The sequence below is a fragment of the Talpa europaea genome (assembly GCF_964194135.1).
Source record: "Talpa europaea genome assembly, chromosome: 12".
NCBI lineage: Eukaryota > Metazoa > Chordata > Mammalia > Eulipotyphla > Talpidae > Talpa > Talpa europaea.
Genome location: NC_140079.1, coordinates 39958441 through 39975530, shown reverse-complemented (window position 1 = coordinate 39975530; position 17090 = coordinate 39958441). Strand labels below are relative to the sequence as shown.

Genomic DNA, 17090 nt, shown 5'->3' with positions numbered 1-17090 from the left:
TTTCATCCTTTCACATCTCACACCTTCCAGGATTCATCCAAACATGTGAAACCCTCCTGCCTGTCAGTCTTCCCTCTTTATTTTTTTAAGCATACAAGAACTGGGGTACAGGCCAGAGGTGTTGGGGGTGAGAGGATTCACCAGAGACAGTGGGGAGCAGAACAGGCGGACTGGCTGAAATACATTGCTGAGGGGAGCAGCGGGCTAGTCAGGAGAGGTCTGCTGTGCCATGTGGGTCGAACTCATGCTGCAGTGGCTGTGGATAGCTTCATAGTGCTGCGTTTTAACCCCTTGCGCCGCCAGAAAGGCCCCAGTGTTCCCTCTTTAGCCTGCTTCTCTCTCCCACCTGCCTCATCCCCAAACTGTAGGTAGGTGGCCCAGAGACTGGAAACTCTGAGTGTCTCTAATCCCTGAGTGTCATTCCTCCAGATGCACTTGCTCTCCCTGGCCCTGCAGCACTGGCCTATCAGAATCCCTTGCCATCCTCACCAGGAACAGTAGCTTTTTGTGGAAGTGCCAGTGACGGCCCAGGCCCTGTGCTTAATACTTACTGTTTCTTGACCCACGAGACCCATCTGAGAGAGCAGCCTTATCTCTGTTTCATAGAAGAGGAAACTGAGGCAAGAGAGGTTTGGTAACCTGCCCCGTGTCACACAGTAAGTGGGGAAGCCAGGGTTGAACCCAGGCCACCTGACCAAGGAACCTAATCCCACCTGCCCTACCCTGGGTTTGCAGAGATTGTCTGCCCAAGGAATGGGACGCTCCGGCACCCTTGTGCAAGTCCTCCCTTCACCATAGGCCAGCAGAGCCTGCTTCCTAGAATGTTTAACTGGAGGGCAGAATGGGTCCCACAAGTCACTAACTTCTGTCCCCTACCCCAGGTTCACTCTCCTACAGATATGGGACGCAGAAAATCAAAACGGAAGCCACCTCCCAAGAAAAAGATGACTGGTACCCTGGAGACCCAGTTCACCTGCCCTTTCTGCAACCACGAGAAGTCTTGTGATGTAAAAATGTGAGTGGAGGTGGGGAGCCAGGGATCCTGCCTCAGGGGTGCCCCCCTACCTCCACCCTCCCTCATTCTGCCCCGGGCCTTCCTAGTCAGAGGGAACATCACCCACAAGCTTCCCTGCTCACCTGTCCCTCCACATCCTCACATTCCAGGGATCGTGCCCGAAACACCGGAGTCATCTCTTGTACTGTGTGCCTAGAGGAATTCCAGACACCCATCACTTGTATCCTTGGGAAGCTGGGCTTTTTCCAGGGTATGTGGGTAGGGTGGTCAGGGCTTACGTGCCTAGGCTGGACTGCTCAAGGGCAACTGGCCAAGGGCAAGGTTGCAGAAATCCAATGCCTAAACTGAGTGCCCTGGAGCAGCGCTGTGGCCACCCAGAGGAAGGCACCACGTGGTGGTAGAATGCAGGGTAGGGGCATGACTGACACTGACATGAGCAACAGAGATCTATGTGGGAAGGGGTCTCTGATATTATCAGTCACCCTTGACCTGAGCCACGCAGATCTGTCAGAACCAGTGGATGTATACAGTGATTGGATAGATGCCTGCGAGGCAGCCAATCAGTAACAACAAAGAAGACCCTCCCACACTATGCAGCCCCACCTACCAGGGACCCACCCAAAGGGTACCAACCCAGAGACATTCCAAGGTCCATGGTGTGGGTCCAGGACTGTTGCAGCCTCTGTATGTGTGTAGAGTGGGTGTGAATGTGTATGGCTGCAGGTATGGCTTTGGGGTTTTGCTTGTGGGCATGGGATGGAGCTGAGGGGTTACTGGGCCCCAGGGGCCTGAACTGCCTCCCTTGGCTCCAAAATCCTTTTACATGCTCCTTCCTGTAGTCCCTGGCTCCTGGGGGCCTTGTCCTGAGATCCTAGAAAGGGCAAGTCCAGCCGACTGCCCACCTCCCCAGCAACTGGTCCATTTGAACTGGACTGCCCGCCTTCCTTTCCATACTTCCAAGGCCTGTGGCCTAGGGTTCAAAGCCACAGTCCTGTGAGCTCCCTCACAGGGTAGCCCTGTTCATTTTAGTTGCTTTGTAGAGGAGGGAGGGACTGGGTCATGGACGACTGTGTGTCACAAGCCCTTAAATAAAGCAGCAAGGGAACTCCTGAATGGTTTCCTTGGTTTCCTTGGTTCTGGGTCAGGCGCAGTGGCTTATTGAAAGCAGAAGGTGTTCAGAGGCAATCTAGTAGACCATCGGAGGTAAGGTTCAGTCAGTTTGAAGGACTGACTTACTCATTCAACATTCAGGGTCACACATGTCTACTGTATATAAGAAATCCACAGGCCTTTATAGCAGTCACAACAAAAAACAAGTTGGCAGAATTGGTGGGTGGTCAGGGAAGTCTTGAGGGGGGTGACCTGAAGGAGATACCACTGTAGACACTGTTCTCAGAATCGCTTGCCACCCTGTGGAGCAGGTGCCTGGTGTTTGAAGATAAGGAAATTGACCAAAGTGAGGTCACTGGTCCAAGAGTCCACTGCCAGTGGCAACACAGCTGGGCCTGGAACCCAGGAGGTCTGGTTCCATAGCCTGAAATCTTTCTTCTTTGTGACGACTGGAGCCAGGTCATCCTGGGAACTATTGGAGGAGGAGAGGCATTGGAGAGGAGCAAGGGACCTTTGTCTAGGGCTGAGCTTGGAGTGTGATTTAGCTACATGGTAAAGAAACATTTGTCTTTGTCCCTGGTTCCTGGCTCAGAACTCCTAAGACCCTTGGAATTTCCTAATAAGTGTCTTTTGCCATTTGTAAGGAACCCCTTTTGAGCACAGCTGAGTTTATGCTAGCATGGGGCTCTAGATAGGCTCAGGATAGGGCCAGTTGCTAGAAAGGTCATACGCACACACACACCCCACTTCTGAGAAGGAGGGAGGGAGCTATAGATTAAGCTCTAGAAATTTGAAGGCGATTTAGAGAGCTTCCAGGTTGGACAGGTGACGTGCCATATAGAGGAGCATACTCAGAGCATGGGAGCCCCACACACCTTGCTCCATACATCTCTTCCATCTGGCTGTTCCTGAGTTACATCCTTTTATAGTAAAAGATGATCTAGTAAGTAAATACTTCTCTATGAGTTCTGTGAACTGTCCTAGTAAGTTAGTCAAACCTGAGAGGGGCGGTTCTGGGAAACTGATGTATAGCTGGTTGTTCAGAAGCACAGATGACAAACCTGGACTTGCCGACTGAAGGTGGGGAGGGGGCAGTCTTGTAGTATAGAGTCCTTCACTGGTGGGATCTGACACTATCACCAGGTAGGTAGTGTCAGAACTGCAGTAATTGCTCAGAGGTGGTAAAAGAATATATCTATGTGACTGATGGTATGTCCCTGGGTGTCCTTTAATGATGCCCTGAGGTGGTCTCATGGGTGATGAGCACAGAGCTCAAGTGACTTGGAATTGTTACATGGCAAGGAGAGGGGCACCCCAGACCCTGCAAACCTGCAGCTCTAAATAGGTTCTGCCATCCGCCACATCAACACAAAACATGTGAGACTAATGAAAAGAAACTTTAATGCAATTAGTAAACAATACAGGAAAGGCAAAGAATATAGTTTTTAAATCAGGCACCCAAAGTTACCCGTCCCCTCATGGGTAAAAGTTCACTCAAGCAGGATTGGCCCAGAGCAAGGCCCCAAAGCCTGTCACAAGTCTAAAGCATCTTCCAGTGGGGACCCACAGAAATCATAAACAACTAGACAAGTCTGGGAGAAAAAGAGCAAAATCAAAATCAAGACATTGTCACCTCCCTGCGGGTCTCTCGCCCACATGTTTCAACCAGGCCATGACCAAAAGGCAAGTGCAATTTCTTCACATGTCTCTCTGCTCCATGTGCCTCCTCCAGGTCGCCTTCTGGCTCTCCCTCCTGCTTCCTTCCTTCCTCCCTCAGTCTCCTCTGCAGTTTCTTCTCTCCCTGCTCAGCAACACCCTCCTTTTGGGTGGGCAGGAAACCTGGAACTCCCCCTTTCCTGGGGACTACCCTGTTACAGAACCACCCAGTGTAGTGAGGGATGTGAATAGCCAAGGAAGATGCTGAGCTCATTGGAAGCCCTAGCCACCAGGCCCAACTGCCATCTGCTCCCCCAGCCCATCCTGACCTGACATACCCCCTCCCAGAGGCTTCTATTCCACCCACCAAGGACCCAAGTAAGGTCACCAGGCAAGACCAGCAGACTTGGACAGAGCTTAAGACAGGCGCCTAGTGTGGGAGGTGCTCTTTAGGATCCGGTGGAGGGGGGCTTGTTGCAGGTCCCGCCCAACCTAGTCTCACAGGACAAGTTCTAATATGGTGCCGTCTTCCCAAGCAGGCAGGGCCCTGGGCCAGGCCTGGATCCTCAGCATAGCTTCCCCACACTGGCCCTAGGAGAGCAAGACTCAGGGTAGCCAAGAGCGCCTGGAATCTGATTTACAAGGCTCCAGAGCTGTGTTTGTTACATGCAGGTCCTCTGGGGTATGTCTCTGCAGTTGCCCATGTTCCAGCCTCATCTGCTGCCCTGGGGAAGAAAGGGGAGAAGACTCCTTTGTGCCCCCACATTGCTGCATCCTCACCATGAAACCTTGACAATAGCAGACGACTGAGGCCCTCATCACAGGGAGAGCAGACTCCCCTCTGAAATGGGGCAAGGAGAGTTGGGGCCCTGTCCACAGGCTTCATGGGTCCTAGGCTTGCAGGCCAGACCTGGGACTCAGCCCTGAGAAGAGGATGTTAAGAACTTGGTACATGGGGCAACCGTGCCCCAAAGTGAAATGCTCTACCACTCTGCCTGTCTATAACGGACCATTGCCCTGGGCCCCTTAAGTGCCCATTCTTCCCCACTTTCCACCTCTATTCCCAGCCTAAAGTGTTTGCCCTACTCGGGACTGAGCTTGTCCATTCTCATTGATGAGTGCCAAATGTCATTTCCCATGTGGAGGCTCATTCCATTTTCACTTCTCCATGACCCCAGGAAATGTCTAGGGAGGCGAAATGACTTGCCCAAGGTCACCCAGCTAGGGAGTTGCAGAATTGATTCACAGCCCATCTAGCCCATCTCAGCCCTTGGGCGCCTCTCTGCTTCCCGTAGATCCCCAAAGATGGTATTTGAGTGCTGAAAGAGAGCGAGCAATCAGCTAGTCACAGACAGGATTTATTCAGAAACAGAACAGTTAAACGAACAGGCAAGGGTGTATTCATGGTGATAGCCATGTGCACTTCTGGCTGCTCTCCTTGGACCCCTCACCTACATGGCCTCACACATATCCCCTCATTTCTGCACAAAAAGGAAACAAGCAAGTTGTTATGGGTTCTGTAGTCTGATTTATGCCTTAATGGAAGTCTCTGTCCTGCTCTGTCTCATTTAAATAAGATTGTGAATATTAATATTGATAGTGAGCATGTGTGAGGGAGTGCTTTTTTATGCATCATGGGTGGGGATGTATACTGCACATGTATGAATTGTGTGCAAGGGAAGTCTTTGTGCCTAAGTCTGCAGAGAGCATGTACACACAAAATGGTGTGTGTGTGGAGATCTTATGTGAATCATACAGGTGCCTGGAGCTCCATGTGTGTGTGTTTTAGGTTGTGTATGAGTGTGTATGTAAATGTGTATGGGAGGTGGAGAGCATCTAAGCAAAACTCTGTGTGTGTGTCCATGTGTGCGTGCGCCGTGGCCCCACAGGTCCTGAGACAGAGCAGCCAGAGTCTTCAGGTGATTTTATAGCCTTTTATTGTGCTCCAGTGAAATAGAAAAAGAAAAGTGCTCCAGTCACAAATGCCACTGTCACATCCACTTATACCAGTCGCTGCAAACCAAACCGCGTGTGTCCGCTGGGTCTCTGGGCATGCAGTTTGTTCCCACTGTGGGAATGGGGTAGGGGCAGGCAGAGCCAGGCTCTGAGGGTTTTGCTTGCGGGGCTTCTTGTCCTGGGGGACCCATCTGTGAGGGAGTTGGGAGGGGACAGCCAGAGTAGCTTTGCTCATTGTGACCTTTGGGTGCTATTGGGAACACCTGGCTAGATACTGGACCCAGTGCTACAGAGAGGAGGGTCCTTTTCCCCCCACGGGGCCCTCAGTCTGCTCCCCACAAACGCTAACCCTGTAGGCAGGTGCCAGGGGGCTGGAGGACGCCATGCAGGGGGAGGGGCCGGCCGGCCAAGCTAGGCCCTGCCGAGAGCAGCAGCCAGCCTCCCTGGGGGAAGGCAGGGAGGCCCAGGGCCCTAGGCAGAGTTGTAGTAGTTGTGTGGGTGATGATTCTGGGCGGGCTCCCCTAACTCCGGGTACTCAGGTGTCAGGCAGTATTTAGGATCATACACCTGACGTGGCAGCCCATACACCGTCATGCCCCGCTGTGAGGCCCCTTTGTTACTGCCCATCTGCAGGCTGACATTGAGAGTATCACAGTGCTCCATGCCCAACCCTGGCTCGAAGATCTGCCGCTTGGTCCCTGGTGCAGTCATGCCAGCCTGTGGAGGGCATTGCAGTCAGTCCATGGGCATCAAGGGGCACTGGCCCCACAACCCAACCCCATGGCCCCACACATACCTGACTGGCTCCCTTGTTGGTGCCCATCTGCAGGCTGATAGTGGCTTGGTCCAGGGGCTGGTCTGTGCCCAGCTTGGGGTCGTAGAGGTGGCGCCGGGTGCCGTAGGCTGTCATGCCCTGCTGGCTGGCAAACTTATTGGTGCCCATCTAGGGAGCCAAAAGGAGAATCACCCATGGGTTACAGAGCCTTACCATGGGCCATGAAACATGTCAATTTCAGGGGAACTTAGAGGGCATTCTCAGCAGACAGTTTTTAGCCCAGGGCTAAAGACTGGAAATGAGCCCAGAGACAGGGCTAAAAACTGGAAATGAGCCCAGAGAAGCAAGCAAGCTTCGGGTACTCAGGTGTCAGGCAGTATTTAGGATCATACACCTGACGTGGCAGCCCATACACCGTCATGCCCCGCTGTGAGGCCCCTTTGTTACTGCCCATCTGCAGGCTGACATTGAGAGTATCACAGTGCACCATGCCCAACCCTGGCTTGAAGATCTGCCGCTTGGTCCCTGGTGCAGTCATGCCAGCCTGTGGAGGGCACTGCAGTCAGGCTCAGAGCACTGTGACCTGACTTCCAGTGTTCAAGTCCCAGTCGGAACACTCATCACCGGGGCAATCCAGCAAACAAGCTAGCTTCTCCAGGCCTCACTTTTCATATCTGTACAAAGGTTATGATGGCAACAGTACCAACCCCCAGTACTTTTGAAGAAGTGAGTTCATGTATGGAAAATGCTAAGCTCGTTATTCAGCATATAATTTAGTCCCCACAATAGCCTTCGGGATCCAGTCCCTCCCCACCTTTTCAGCCGCCCACCTGGGTGAGGAAGGGGGGCAGTACCTGCAGCCCGATGATGTTCCGTCCTTCCCTTAGCTTCTCTGGCTCAAATTTTCTCTCTTGCTTCTCTGCGTACTTTACCCCCACGTTCACCTTGTTCCCTTTTGTCTTGGCCTGGGAAGGGCAAGACAGGCAGGGACTGACAAGGGAGCCGCAGGCTGGGCATGCACTCTCCCCTCGAAGATGCTTTGCTTCACTTGATCTGCCACTGCTACCCATGCCCCACTCACATCCCACCCAGACAGTCCACGGCCCCCACCCTATGCCTGCCCTTCCTGACCACTCACCATGCTGGCCAGGGCCAGGAGGGTAGATTGAACCTGTGTGTGGTTGGTGTTCTCAAACAGGTCATTGGCCTCAAAGATGTCATGGGGCTTCACTCCATACTTAGTGATCGCCTTGATGAAGTTGCCAATATTCTCCAGCTAGAGGGGAGAGGGCGTGGTTAGTGGGGTAAGAAGTACAGGGGGGTGGGGAAGAAGGCTGAGGGACCATGGGCCAGAAGTTGAAAGGGTCAAAAGAGTCTGGGCTCACCTGGTGCCAATTTTGGGTCGACTCATTGACTTTCTTCACAGAGCCTGGCTGGAGCTTATTGATAAACCTACAAAGAGGAAGAAACAGGGAGACCCCAGTGACCAGGTGACCCCAGTGCCCCAACCCACTCCCAACCTAACAGCAAGGGGTGAGGATGATAGTGGTGCGCCATACCAGTTTGCTCTTACCCGCTGCAATCAGCTCTCAGCTGCAGCCACGCCTCCCTGCCCACACAGAGCTCAAAGACTGAGATGCTAAACCCCTCGGGAGGTAGACTGAGCGCCAGGTCAGAAAAGTCTCTGCTCCCGAGACTCCTGGTATGTGCCTACCTCACTGGCCAGGTTGTAGTCATCTTTTGTCTTTCGGACCACTAACAAAGTGCTTTTCTCTGGCCACACTGGCCCCTTTGATGTTATCCAGTCTCTTAGAACTAAGTGTCAATGATATGCCAGTGACTCCCTAATACCTCCCTACTGCCAGGCCTCTTACCATCCAATCCAGCTCCCTTTATGGGTACTCAAATCAAATGTACCTTCCCGTAGACTCCTAACATTCACCTCCTCCAATAAAACTCCCGGTAGTCTCTCTGACTCAGTGAATCCATCCTTCTAGGTGCCTGGAATAGCCCTCCAATCTGCCATTGACTGTCCTTCCCTTTTACCTCCACATCCAATCCCTCAGCAGTCCTCTGACTCTGTCCCTGAAGACATCTGGAAGCCTGAGGCTCCTCCATCTGCATCCAGCTCTCAGCCCTAAGTAGCTTTCTTGGGCTCTTGCAGAGGTCTCCCCATGGATTCCCAGCTTCCACCTCATCCCTTACGGACCCTTCTTCATCTCACAGCTAGAAGGGCCTTTTTAAAAACAATTCACGTTAATCCCCAGTTCAAAACCTTCCAACATTTTCCAGTACCTTCAGAATAAAATCCTAACTTTTAAATCACTAAAAGGCTCTCCATGACCTGGTCCACAGCTAACTCCCACATTCCTCCTAATCACTCAGTGCTGACATGCTGGCAAACCAGGTACACTCCCAACTTCACGGTTTTTGTGCTTGCTGTACCCCTACCCGTACCATTCTCCCCACTCCCTCCTACACGTATTCCAAGGTTCTGCAAAAATGTAACATCTTTAGAAAGACTTCCCAGAACAGCAACCCTTGCTCCCTCTTCCCTGTCCTCTAGACTCCTCTCTGACACTTCCCTCCATAGCCAAGTATGTGATGATTTCATCTAACATTGGATTCATCTCCCTCACTATAATTAAAGCCTCTTTTATTCACTGTCCCCAGGACCTAGACCAGTCTAGGTACACAGCAGTCACCCCAAAATGTATAAGTGCTTAAATGACTGCATGAACTCTAAGGCCCAAGTAGCCCTATCTAAGCTAGAACAGCAGGAACTTCCTCCATTCCTTGTTCTTAGAGGATATGGTAGAATGTAATGTCTCCTGCTCTGTCTTTTTCCAAGGCCTAGGTCTGAGTAAGGCTGTACCTTTGGAAAGGTCCCCAAGGACATACACCTGTCCTCATGGTCACCCTGCCCTGGGCCAAACTCAAAAGAAAGGGGACCCTGGCTGAGATCAGAGCCCCACCCAGAATAGAGTGGCAATGGAATGTGAATTCAGAGCTTGGGAGCTGTGAGGGTCTGCGTCTCTCTGTGTGAATGGTTTCTGAGAGGGGTAGAAAATCAGGGCCTACTAAAATGACCGGCACTGCCTTCATGTCACCAAGCTAGCAATGGGCCACCGTTGTTACCTATCGCCTTTTAGTTGTGACTCCCTTTTCTTCAGATTCTGGAAGCCGTAAGCAGGCCTGCCTGGTATGCTTGGTGGTTAGGACAACTAGATTCTGAAAGTTCCCATTAGAACAGCTTGGGCTTTGGGTGATGTGTTTACCTAACTGAGCCTTTTAAACTGACATGGGGTTATTAGCCACTTCTGATGACTTTTTCAAGGCCTCAGCTAAAAAGCACCCAACACAGTTCCAAGCTCATAGTCATTTCAGTGGTGGAGGGGTAGAGAAGAGTGACCAGGCAGAGGGCGGGGGGGTGGGAGCACAAGGCCAAGTATGCAATCAATACCCCACTTACTCGCAAAGAATGATGCCATCTTTGAGGCCATCCATGAAGTTGTTGCCAATGCGACGCCCTGTGACCCCCTCAATCCACTCTCGAAGCTCCTGCTCCCGATGGTGGTCATACTTCTGGGCCAGCTGAGGGTGGGGGAAGAGAGAAGGCGGTGAGTGTGCAGTGGGACACAGACTTGGCACTGCACCCAATCCAAGACTCCCTGGGCCTGATCTCCTTCTTAGTCTCTTCCCAACTAAGGCAATTCTGTCCTCGCATCCTTGGGGGGTAAGGGAGGAGAGACTAAGGGCCAGGACTGAGGTGGCACCTGCCCAGGGGGCCCATTCCAAGCATTCTGAGGTTTGGCACCAGAGAATGCAGACAAGGGGGTGGAGAGCAAGATACTCCAAGCTGGGGGCGGGGTGGGGGGTGGGGGTGGTGCCTAGCCTCTTGGCTCTCCCTCCAGGCCAAACTTGGGGTTTTACTTCCCCGGCCCTGCCCCTTTCCACCCCCCTACTGGAAAACAGGGAGACTCAGGCAGAAGGAGGTATCCCTGAATGCTGCCTTGCTGGTGACTGCTCTGTCTGGTCTATCTCAGTGTCTCCCAGTCCTGCTTTCTGAGTCTTCATCCCTGATTAGTGGTGGGGGATTGCCCTGTCTTACTCCTGGCCCCATACAAGGCCTGTGTTCCCTCTCCCCATCCCCTGTTCCTTCTGTGGGCCCTCCCCTAGCTCTCTTTGCTTGGCTCTGTCTTCCCGCCCCCATCTCTGAGGATCAGACTGGGGGTTGGGCTCCTCACTGGTCCATCTCTGCCTTTGTCGGTCTCTTTCGCCTCCTAGACCCCAGGTTCCTTGCTTCTGGTGGGGGCAGTGCAGTCTGTCCTGTCTCACTCTCCATCCAGATCTTAGTCTTATCTAACCCCTAATTCGCCCTTTCTCATCCACCTCTCTCTGTCTTAGGCTTCCACAATCTCACTGCGACTCTTGGCTCTTTCCCCTTCCCACTCGTCCATCCCCCCCCCCCCCTTGAGTCCAGACAGGCTCCCAGCCTCTAGGGAACAAGGCTACCCCTTCTCCTGGGTTGGGGGAAGGAGAAAGGAGCAGCCCCCTCACCTGGCCCCAGTCCTGCTGCTCCTCCCCCCAACCCCAATAGCCCAGCTTTATAAAGCAAACCGGCCCTTATATAGCACAGCACAGCAGGCTGGACTCCCTGAGGCCGCCTTATATGGCTAGGCTGCTCGATCTGCTGTGGGGCTGGCGCTGGGGGGAAGGGGGCAGTGCTGGCTTCAGGCTGAGTCCAGAGTTCCTGCTCCCCACCTGCCTCTGCCAACCTAGAGGATTCCCCCAACCCTGGTTCCCATCCCAGTGCCCCCCCCCCTTCACTGGGGAAAAGCCACCTGTGTCTCAATGTTCCTCTCTGTCAAATGGGACTGGGACTCCTCCCCTCCCACTCATGGGACTACTTCAGGGGCTTGGGAACTTAAAATTAGCTCCCTGAAGAAACTGACCCCATGGTGTAGGGCCTGAGTCCTACACCAAAAGCCCTAGCTATTTGCCTGTCCTCTCAGAACTTCACCTCACCATGCATAGCATGAAGGTGGTGTATGCATATCTTCCCCACCAGGAATTAGGAGAGTCCTGCCCTGTTCCTAATACCCACTCTCTGCCCTCCCCAGTTATCTCCTCCCTTCACAGTCTCCCACTTTCTGGGTCTCACCTCCCAGTAACCCCAACTCTCACACATTCCCCAATTCTTTGTCAGGTGAAATGTGAAGAATATCATATGCCTTCCAGCCCCCCAGGAACACAAAGAGTTAACAGGACTCTGATATAGTGGGTTTTTCTCAATGTGGTTGCCTATGTGCTCCCCATTCACCCCAACAGTAGCTGAGAGCTCTAGGATGCTCATCAGTTTGGAGGAAAGTGGCCCCTACTCCATAATTGTCCCTCTTCCCTCTCAGTTTCCAAGTCACATGGGGATAGGCAGGAGGGGGTTCAAGGAACCCTAAGAGTAGGGCCTCTGGCAGGGCACATGGGCCAGGCCGGTGGGAGGCCTACCAGCCCTACCTTGTTCTTGACCTCTGCTGATAGCCCGTAGGCTGGGCCTCGGTTGAAGTGAGCAGAGGACATGCTGGTGGGTGATGGGCAGCAGTGGTGGTAGTGGTGGCAGCAGCTGAGGCTCCGTCTGCACCCTCTTCCCTCCTCACACGTTTTTGAAGCTCAGGAGGCGGCCCGGGCCTCTTCAAAAGCTGTCCCATTGGTTGTAGGGGCCTGCCAAGGGGCGGGATGCCCCCACATCAGCCAACCCCCCCTTGTGATGTCAGGGCCTTGGTATTGGGAGCTGATTGTGTCATTGTTTCCACCTAGGGGGGCAGCCCAGAGTCTTTTTTTTTTTGGGGGGGGGGTGTTGCTTAGCCAGACAAACACCAGCCTTTCTCCTTTTGCTGCCCCCCCAACACACTGTTCTTTGGGCGTCTGACTGGATCTCTGAGTCTTTTTGTGACTGTTTCTAAGGCCATCTCACTGTGTCTTGAGGTCATCTTTCTTCATCTCTCCCCAGTCTTGAGGCAGGACTGCCACAGTGGTAGTTTATTGAGTATCACCTGGATTTAACTCCAGACACTAACACCCACATCCCTTCCCTCTCTGAGACTCTGTTGCCACATCTGTAAAATAGGCTAATGAGAGTGCATGAGAGCCACGAGAAGGTCAGAAAAAATAAGAACCCGCGGGAGCAAACATCCTGGATGTCACTCTGCCCATTTACCTGTGGGCCACCTGAGTCACAGAGTGACTGTGTTTAGGTCCCAGGCCATGGTCACCCCCATATGTCCCTGTCCAAAATGGGCTGGCCTGGAGGAAACTCCTGCAAGCAGTAGTGGGTGATAGGTCCTCATGCCACAACATGTTAATGATGGCACTTGGGTGACATGTTGGCAACCTGCCGTGTACTGGTATGTTAAGGCCATGCAATCTGCTGGCCATGTGCTAAGGGGAGGGCTATGATATGCTAATATAACATCAGCCCCTGTGTCAGGCCCCATTCCAAGTGCTGGACAAAATGTCAACTCAATCCTCACATCACTCAGAAGTGGATGTTATTGTTATATGTTCTTTACATGTGGGCAAACTGAGTCACAGGACTATGGCATCCCAGTTTGCCAACGACAGAGCGGAAATCAATTGTATGAGGCTAAAGTATGGTTTCTCACCCCAGGATTGTTGACATCCTGGCAGGATCATTCTTGGGGAATACAGAGTGGGGGATGTCCTGGACATTGTATGCTTCTACCAGATGCTGGTAGGCCTCCAGTAACACCCCTCTCAGTCTTGACAAACAAATATCTGCAGACATTGCCAAATGCTCTGTGTGTGTGTGTGTGTGTGTGTGTGTGTGTGTTTGAGGTGCAGGGGAGGCGGGCAGGTTCAGGATGCAGATCTCCCAGTTTAAGAACGATTGGGCTAAGGTAGTGTGCTAAGGACAAGGTAATAACTTGTGATGAAATATTGAAGGTGCACAGTACACAAAATGAACTAACAATTCCCATTACTAAGTGCCTTGAATCTATTTAACTAACTCCTCACTTCATAAATGAGGTCGATATGGGGCAGAGAGGGATGCAATCTACTCTGGTCACATGGCAAGAGGTTGGAGGAAGCAGGGATCAAACACACAGATTCTGAGATCCTGCTGAGGCCAAAGACCCCTTGGTGGGTCGCAGGTCACTACTGCACCTATGAGATCTTCCATCTCCGCGGAGCTTGCGGCTGGCGCCCCCTGGTGGCCGGGAAGGAGGAGGGGCTGGCGGGATCCTGGTGGCGATGACGCACGCGTTGACTCACTGAACCCCGCCCCCCACCCCAGGCCGGCAGCAGCTTGGCCATTTATAGAATCTGCTGGAGCTCTAAAGTCATTGCCCCCGCACGACTGGGGCGGGGTGGGGGAGTCCTTTATAATCAGCATAATCCCTGCCCCAAAACGGGACAGCCCGGGTCTCCCTAAGGAGCAGCCCTTTCTACATCTGACTTGTCCCTCCAATTCCGAATCTGTGTGTCTCCCTCTAGGGTCGCTCAATGTCCATTTGTCTGCTTTGCCTACCCATGTTTGTGTCTGCCTTTGTTCTCTCTCTCTGCATCTGCCTGTCTCACCCTGTCTACCTGTGTGTGTCCCTTGTCTCCTCTGTGTCTCCGTTATCTCGTCATCTCTGCTGTTTCTGTTCCATGTGTCTGGTTCACTCCTTTTCCTGTCAGTGTCCCTGGTCCCTCTCTGGTAGATTTAAAGATTCTCTGATCCCATCCTGAAACTCCTCAAGGGACTCCCCCATGACTGGCTGTCCAGCGTGCAGTCCCCTACTCATCTATCAGACGTTTCTCAGTCCCCAGCAACTGTGTCTTAGTTTCCCATCTAAATGAGAAAGTGAGGTCTTGTAAGAAATGGAGTTTCCTGGCAGCGCTATGAAGCTATCCACAGCCACTGCACCATGAGTTCGATCCCCAACCAGGGAGGTGACCCACATGGAGCAGCAGACCTCTCCTGTCTGGCCCACTGTCTCCAACAGTGTATTTCAGTACATCTGTCTGTTCTGCTCCCCACTCTATCTCTGGTGAATCCTCTTACCCCCCACACCTCTGGCCTGTACCCCAGCTCTTGTATGCATAAATAAATAAATATTTTTTTTCAAGATTTATTTATTTATACAAGAGCTGGGGTACAGGTCAGAGGCGTGGGAGGGTGAGAGATTTCACCAGAGACAGAACGGGGAGCAGAACAGGCAGATGGACCAACGACACTGCTGACGGGAGCAGCGGGTGAGGCAGGAGAGGTCTACTGCACCATGTGGGTTTCTCTCTGACCGGCCAGTAATTGAACCTGCACTGCAGAGGCTGCAGACAGCTTCACAATGCGGTGCTCAACCCGCTGCACCACCTGGGAGGCCCAATAAATAAATCTTTTAAAAAATATTTAAGGGCCTCCCAGGTGGTGCAAGGGGTTAAGCACAGCCCTACGAAGCACTACGCAGCCTCTGCAGCACGAGTTCGATCCCCGGCCGGCCAAGGAGCCACCCACATGGTGAGGCAGACCTCTCCTGTCTCGCCCACTGCTCCCCTCAGCACTGTATTTCAGCCAGTCTGTCTTTTCTGTAACCCACTCTGTCTTTTGTGAATCCTCTCACCCCCTGCATCTCTGGTCTGTACCCCAGCTCTTGTATGCATAGATAAATAAATCTTTAAAATATATATATTTTTTTTTAAAAAATGGAATGGAGTTTCCTGGAAGGTTCTGGATAGTCAAAAAAGAGAAGCCTTAGCTCTTTTCAAACTTAGCAGATCCCTAGAACCTTCCTGATTCTCAGAAATACTACACACACATACCCCTAGAGAGAGTAACAAGCCCCTTTCCTCCTGTACTTGTCTCTATACTGGCCTCCTCAGCTAGCTTTCCCCTTTCTCCATAACAGGCAGAAACATTTAATCCTCACCACCACCCTCTTTTCGACCCATTTTGTATACCAGGAAACTCAAGGTTCAAAGAAACCAAGCCCTTCTTCCAGGATCTTGTGGTTCTGCTGTTCCCAAATTCTTCCACATGTATTTCCTGAGTGCCCAAACTTGTTTCTACTTCAAAATCTTTGTACTAACTAGAGTTCCTTCTACCAGAACACATTTCTTCAAGATGATTGAATGGCCTCACTCACTTCACCTCTGCTCACATGCCACCACTGTAGAGAAGCTCTCCCTAATCACCTACTCTAAAATAATAGTATCCTTTACCCCCAGACTGGCTATGAATCAGTTGGGTTTTTTTTTTAAGATTTATTTATTTAGGCATACAAGAACTGTGGTGTAGACCAGAGGTGCCAGGAGTGAGAGGATTCACCAGACACAGAAAGGGGAGCAGAACAGGCAGATCTACTGAAATACACTGCTGAGGGGAGCAGGGAGGGGAGACAGGAGAGGACTGTTGCACCATGTGGGTTGCTCCCTGACCTGCCAGGAATCAAACTCATGCTGCAGTGGCTGGCAATAGCTTGATGGTGCTGTGTCTTTAACCCCTGTGCCCCCAGGGAGGCCCCAGTTGTTTGGTTTTTTTTAAGTCTATGTTTTATCATCTCCAAGTCACAGTGATGATCACGAACGTGCACTCTTTAAAACAGTAACAGATAAAACACATCTGGAGAAATTCTTGCAACAAAACACAGCAGTCCAAGAGAGAAAACTGGTGCGAGGGAGCTGTTCATATGCCTCTGACTGTGGTATGTTTCCCATAAAAAGTTTCATTCTAAAAAATGGTTTTAAGGAGTCCTCACCACTCTATCTCCTTTCTCCACTTTCTTTTTCTTATCTCCTTATGTCACATCCTTTTAGAACAGAAACTCCACAGAAACAGGGTTTGTCTGTTTTATTCATTGCTCTGTCTCTAGTGGCCAGTACAGTGCCTGCACACAGCAGGCACTCAAAAGATGCTGTGTCAATGGAATTAAAGCAATTGATGGGCCTCCCTGGTGGCGCAGGCAGTTGAGCGCCGTGCTGTGAAGCTGTCCACAGCCTCTGCAACGCCGGTTCAATCCTGGCTGGCCGGCGAGGGTCCCACATGGCGCGGCAGACCTCTCCTGTCACACCCACTGCTCCCCTTAGCAGTGTATTTCATCAGTCTGCCTGTTCTGTTCCCCACTCTGGTGAATTCTTTCACCCTCACGCGCATCTGGCCTGTACTCCGGTTCTTGTATAGAATAAATCTTTGAAAAAAAAAAAAAAAGCAATTGAGGGGCCTCTCTGGTGGCGCAAGGGGTTAAGACACAAATATGCAGCTGTCTACAGCCACTGCACCATGAGTTTGATCCCTGGCCAGGAAGCTACCCACATGGCACAGCCGTCCTCTCCTGTCTCGCCCGCTGCTCCCTTCGGCAGTGTATTTTAGTCTGCCTGTTCTGTTCCCCACTCTGTCTCTGGTGAATCCTATCACCCCCTGCCCCTCTGGCCTGTACCCCAGTTCTTGTATGCATAAATAAATAAATCTTTAAAGCAATTGAGCCAGGACTTGAGCCCATGTCTGTCTGAAATGTTGATGCTTACACACAAATGAAGGGTATAATTTCCTAGCACTTTTTGGACTGAGGATAGTTGAGATTG

At 51.9% G+C, this 17090-nt stretch overlaps 2 protein-coding genes across 2 annotated transcripts; one reads left to right on the top strand and one right to left on the bottom strand.

The window, feature by feature from the left end:
* Positions 1-726: 726 nt before the first annotated feature.
* ELOF1 (elongation factor 1) lies at positions 727-1582 on the top strand (the record flags this gene model as incomplete). The annotated part of the gene is made up of 3 exons (XM_084249080.1): positions 727-1015; positions 1165-1235; positions 1518-1582. Exons 1-3 carry the CDS (start codon positions 822-824, stop codon positions 1580-1582), a joined length of 330 nt encoding a protein of 109 aa, XP_084105206.1. The 5' UTR covers positions 727-821.
* Positions 1583-6208: 4626 nt separating this feature from the next.
* On the bottom strand, positions 6209-12089 carry CNN1 (calponin 1; the record flags this gene model as incomplete). The annotated part of the gene is made up of 7 exons (XM_084248725.1): positions 6209-6454; positions 6534-6680; positions 7367-7477; positions 7651-7788; positions 7898-7964; positions 9985-10106; positions 12027-12089. 7 exons carry the CDS (start codon positions 12087-12089, stop codon positions 6209-6211), a joined length of 894 nt encoding a protein of 297 aa, XP_084104851.1.
* Between the last annotated feature and the right edge of the window lie 5001 nt (positions 12090-17090).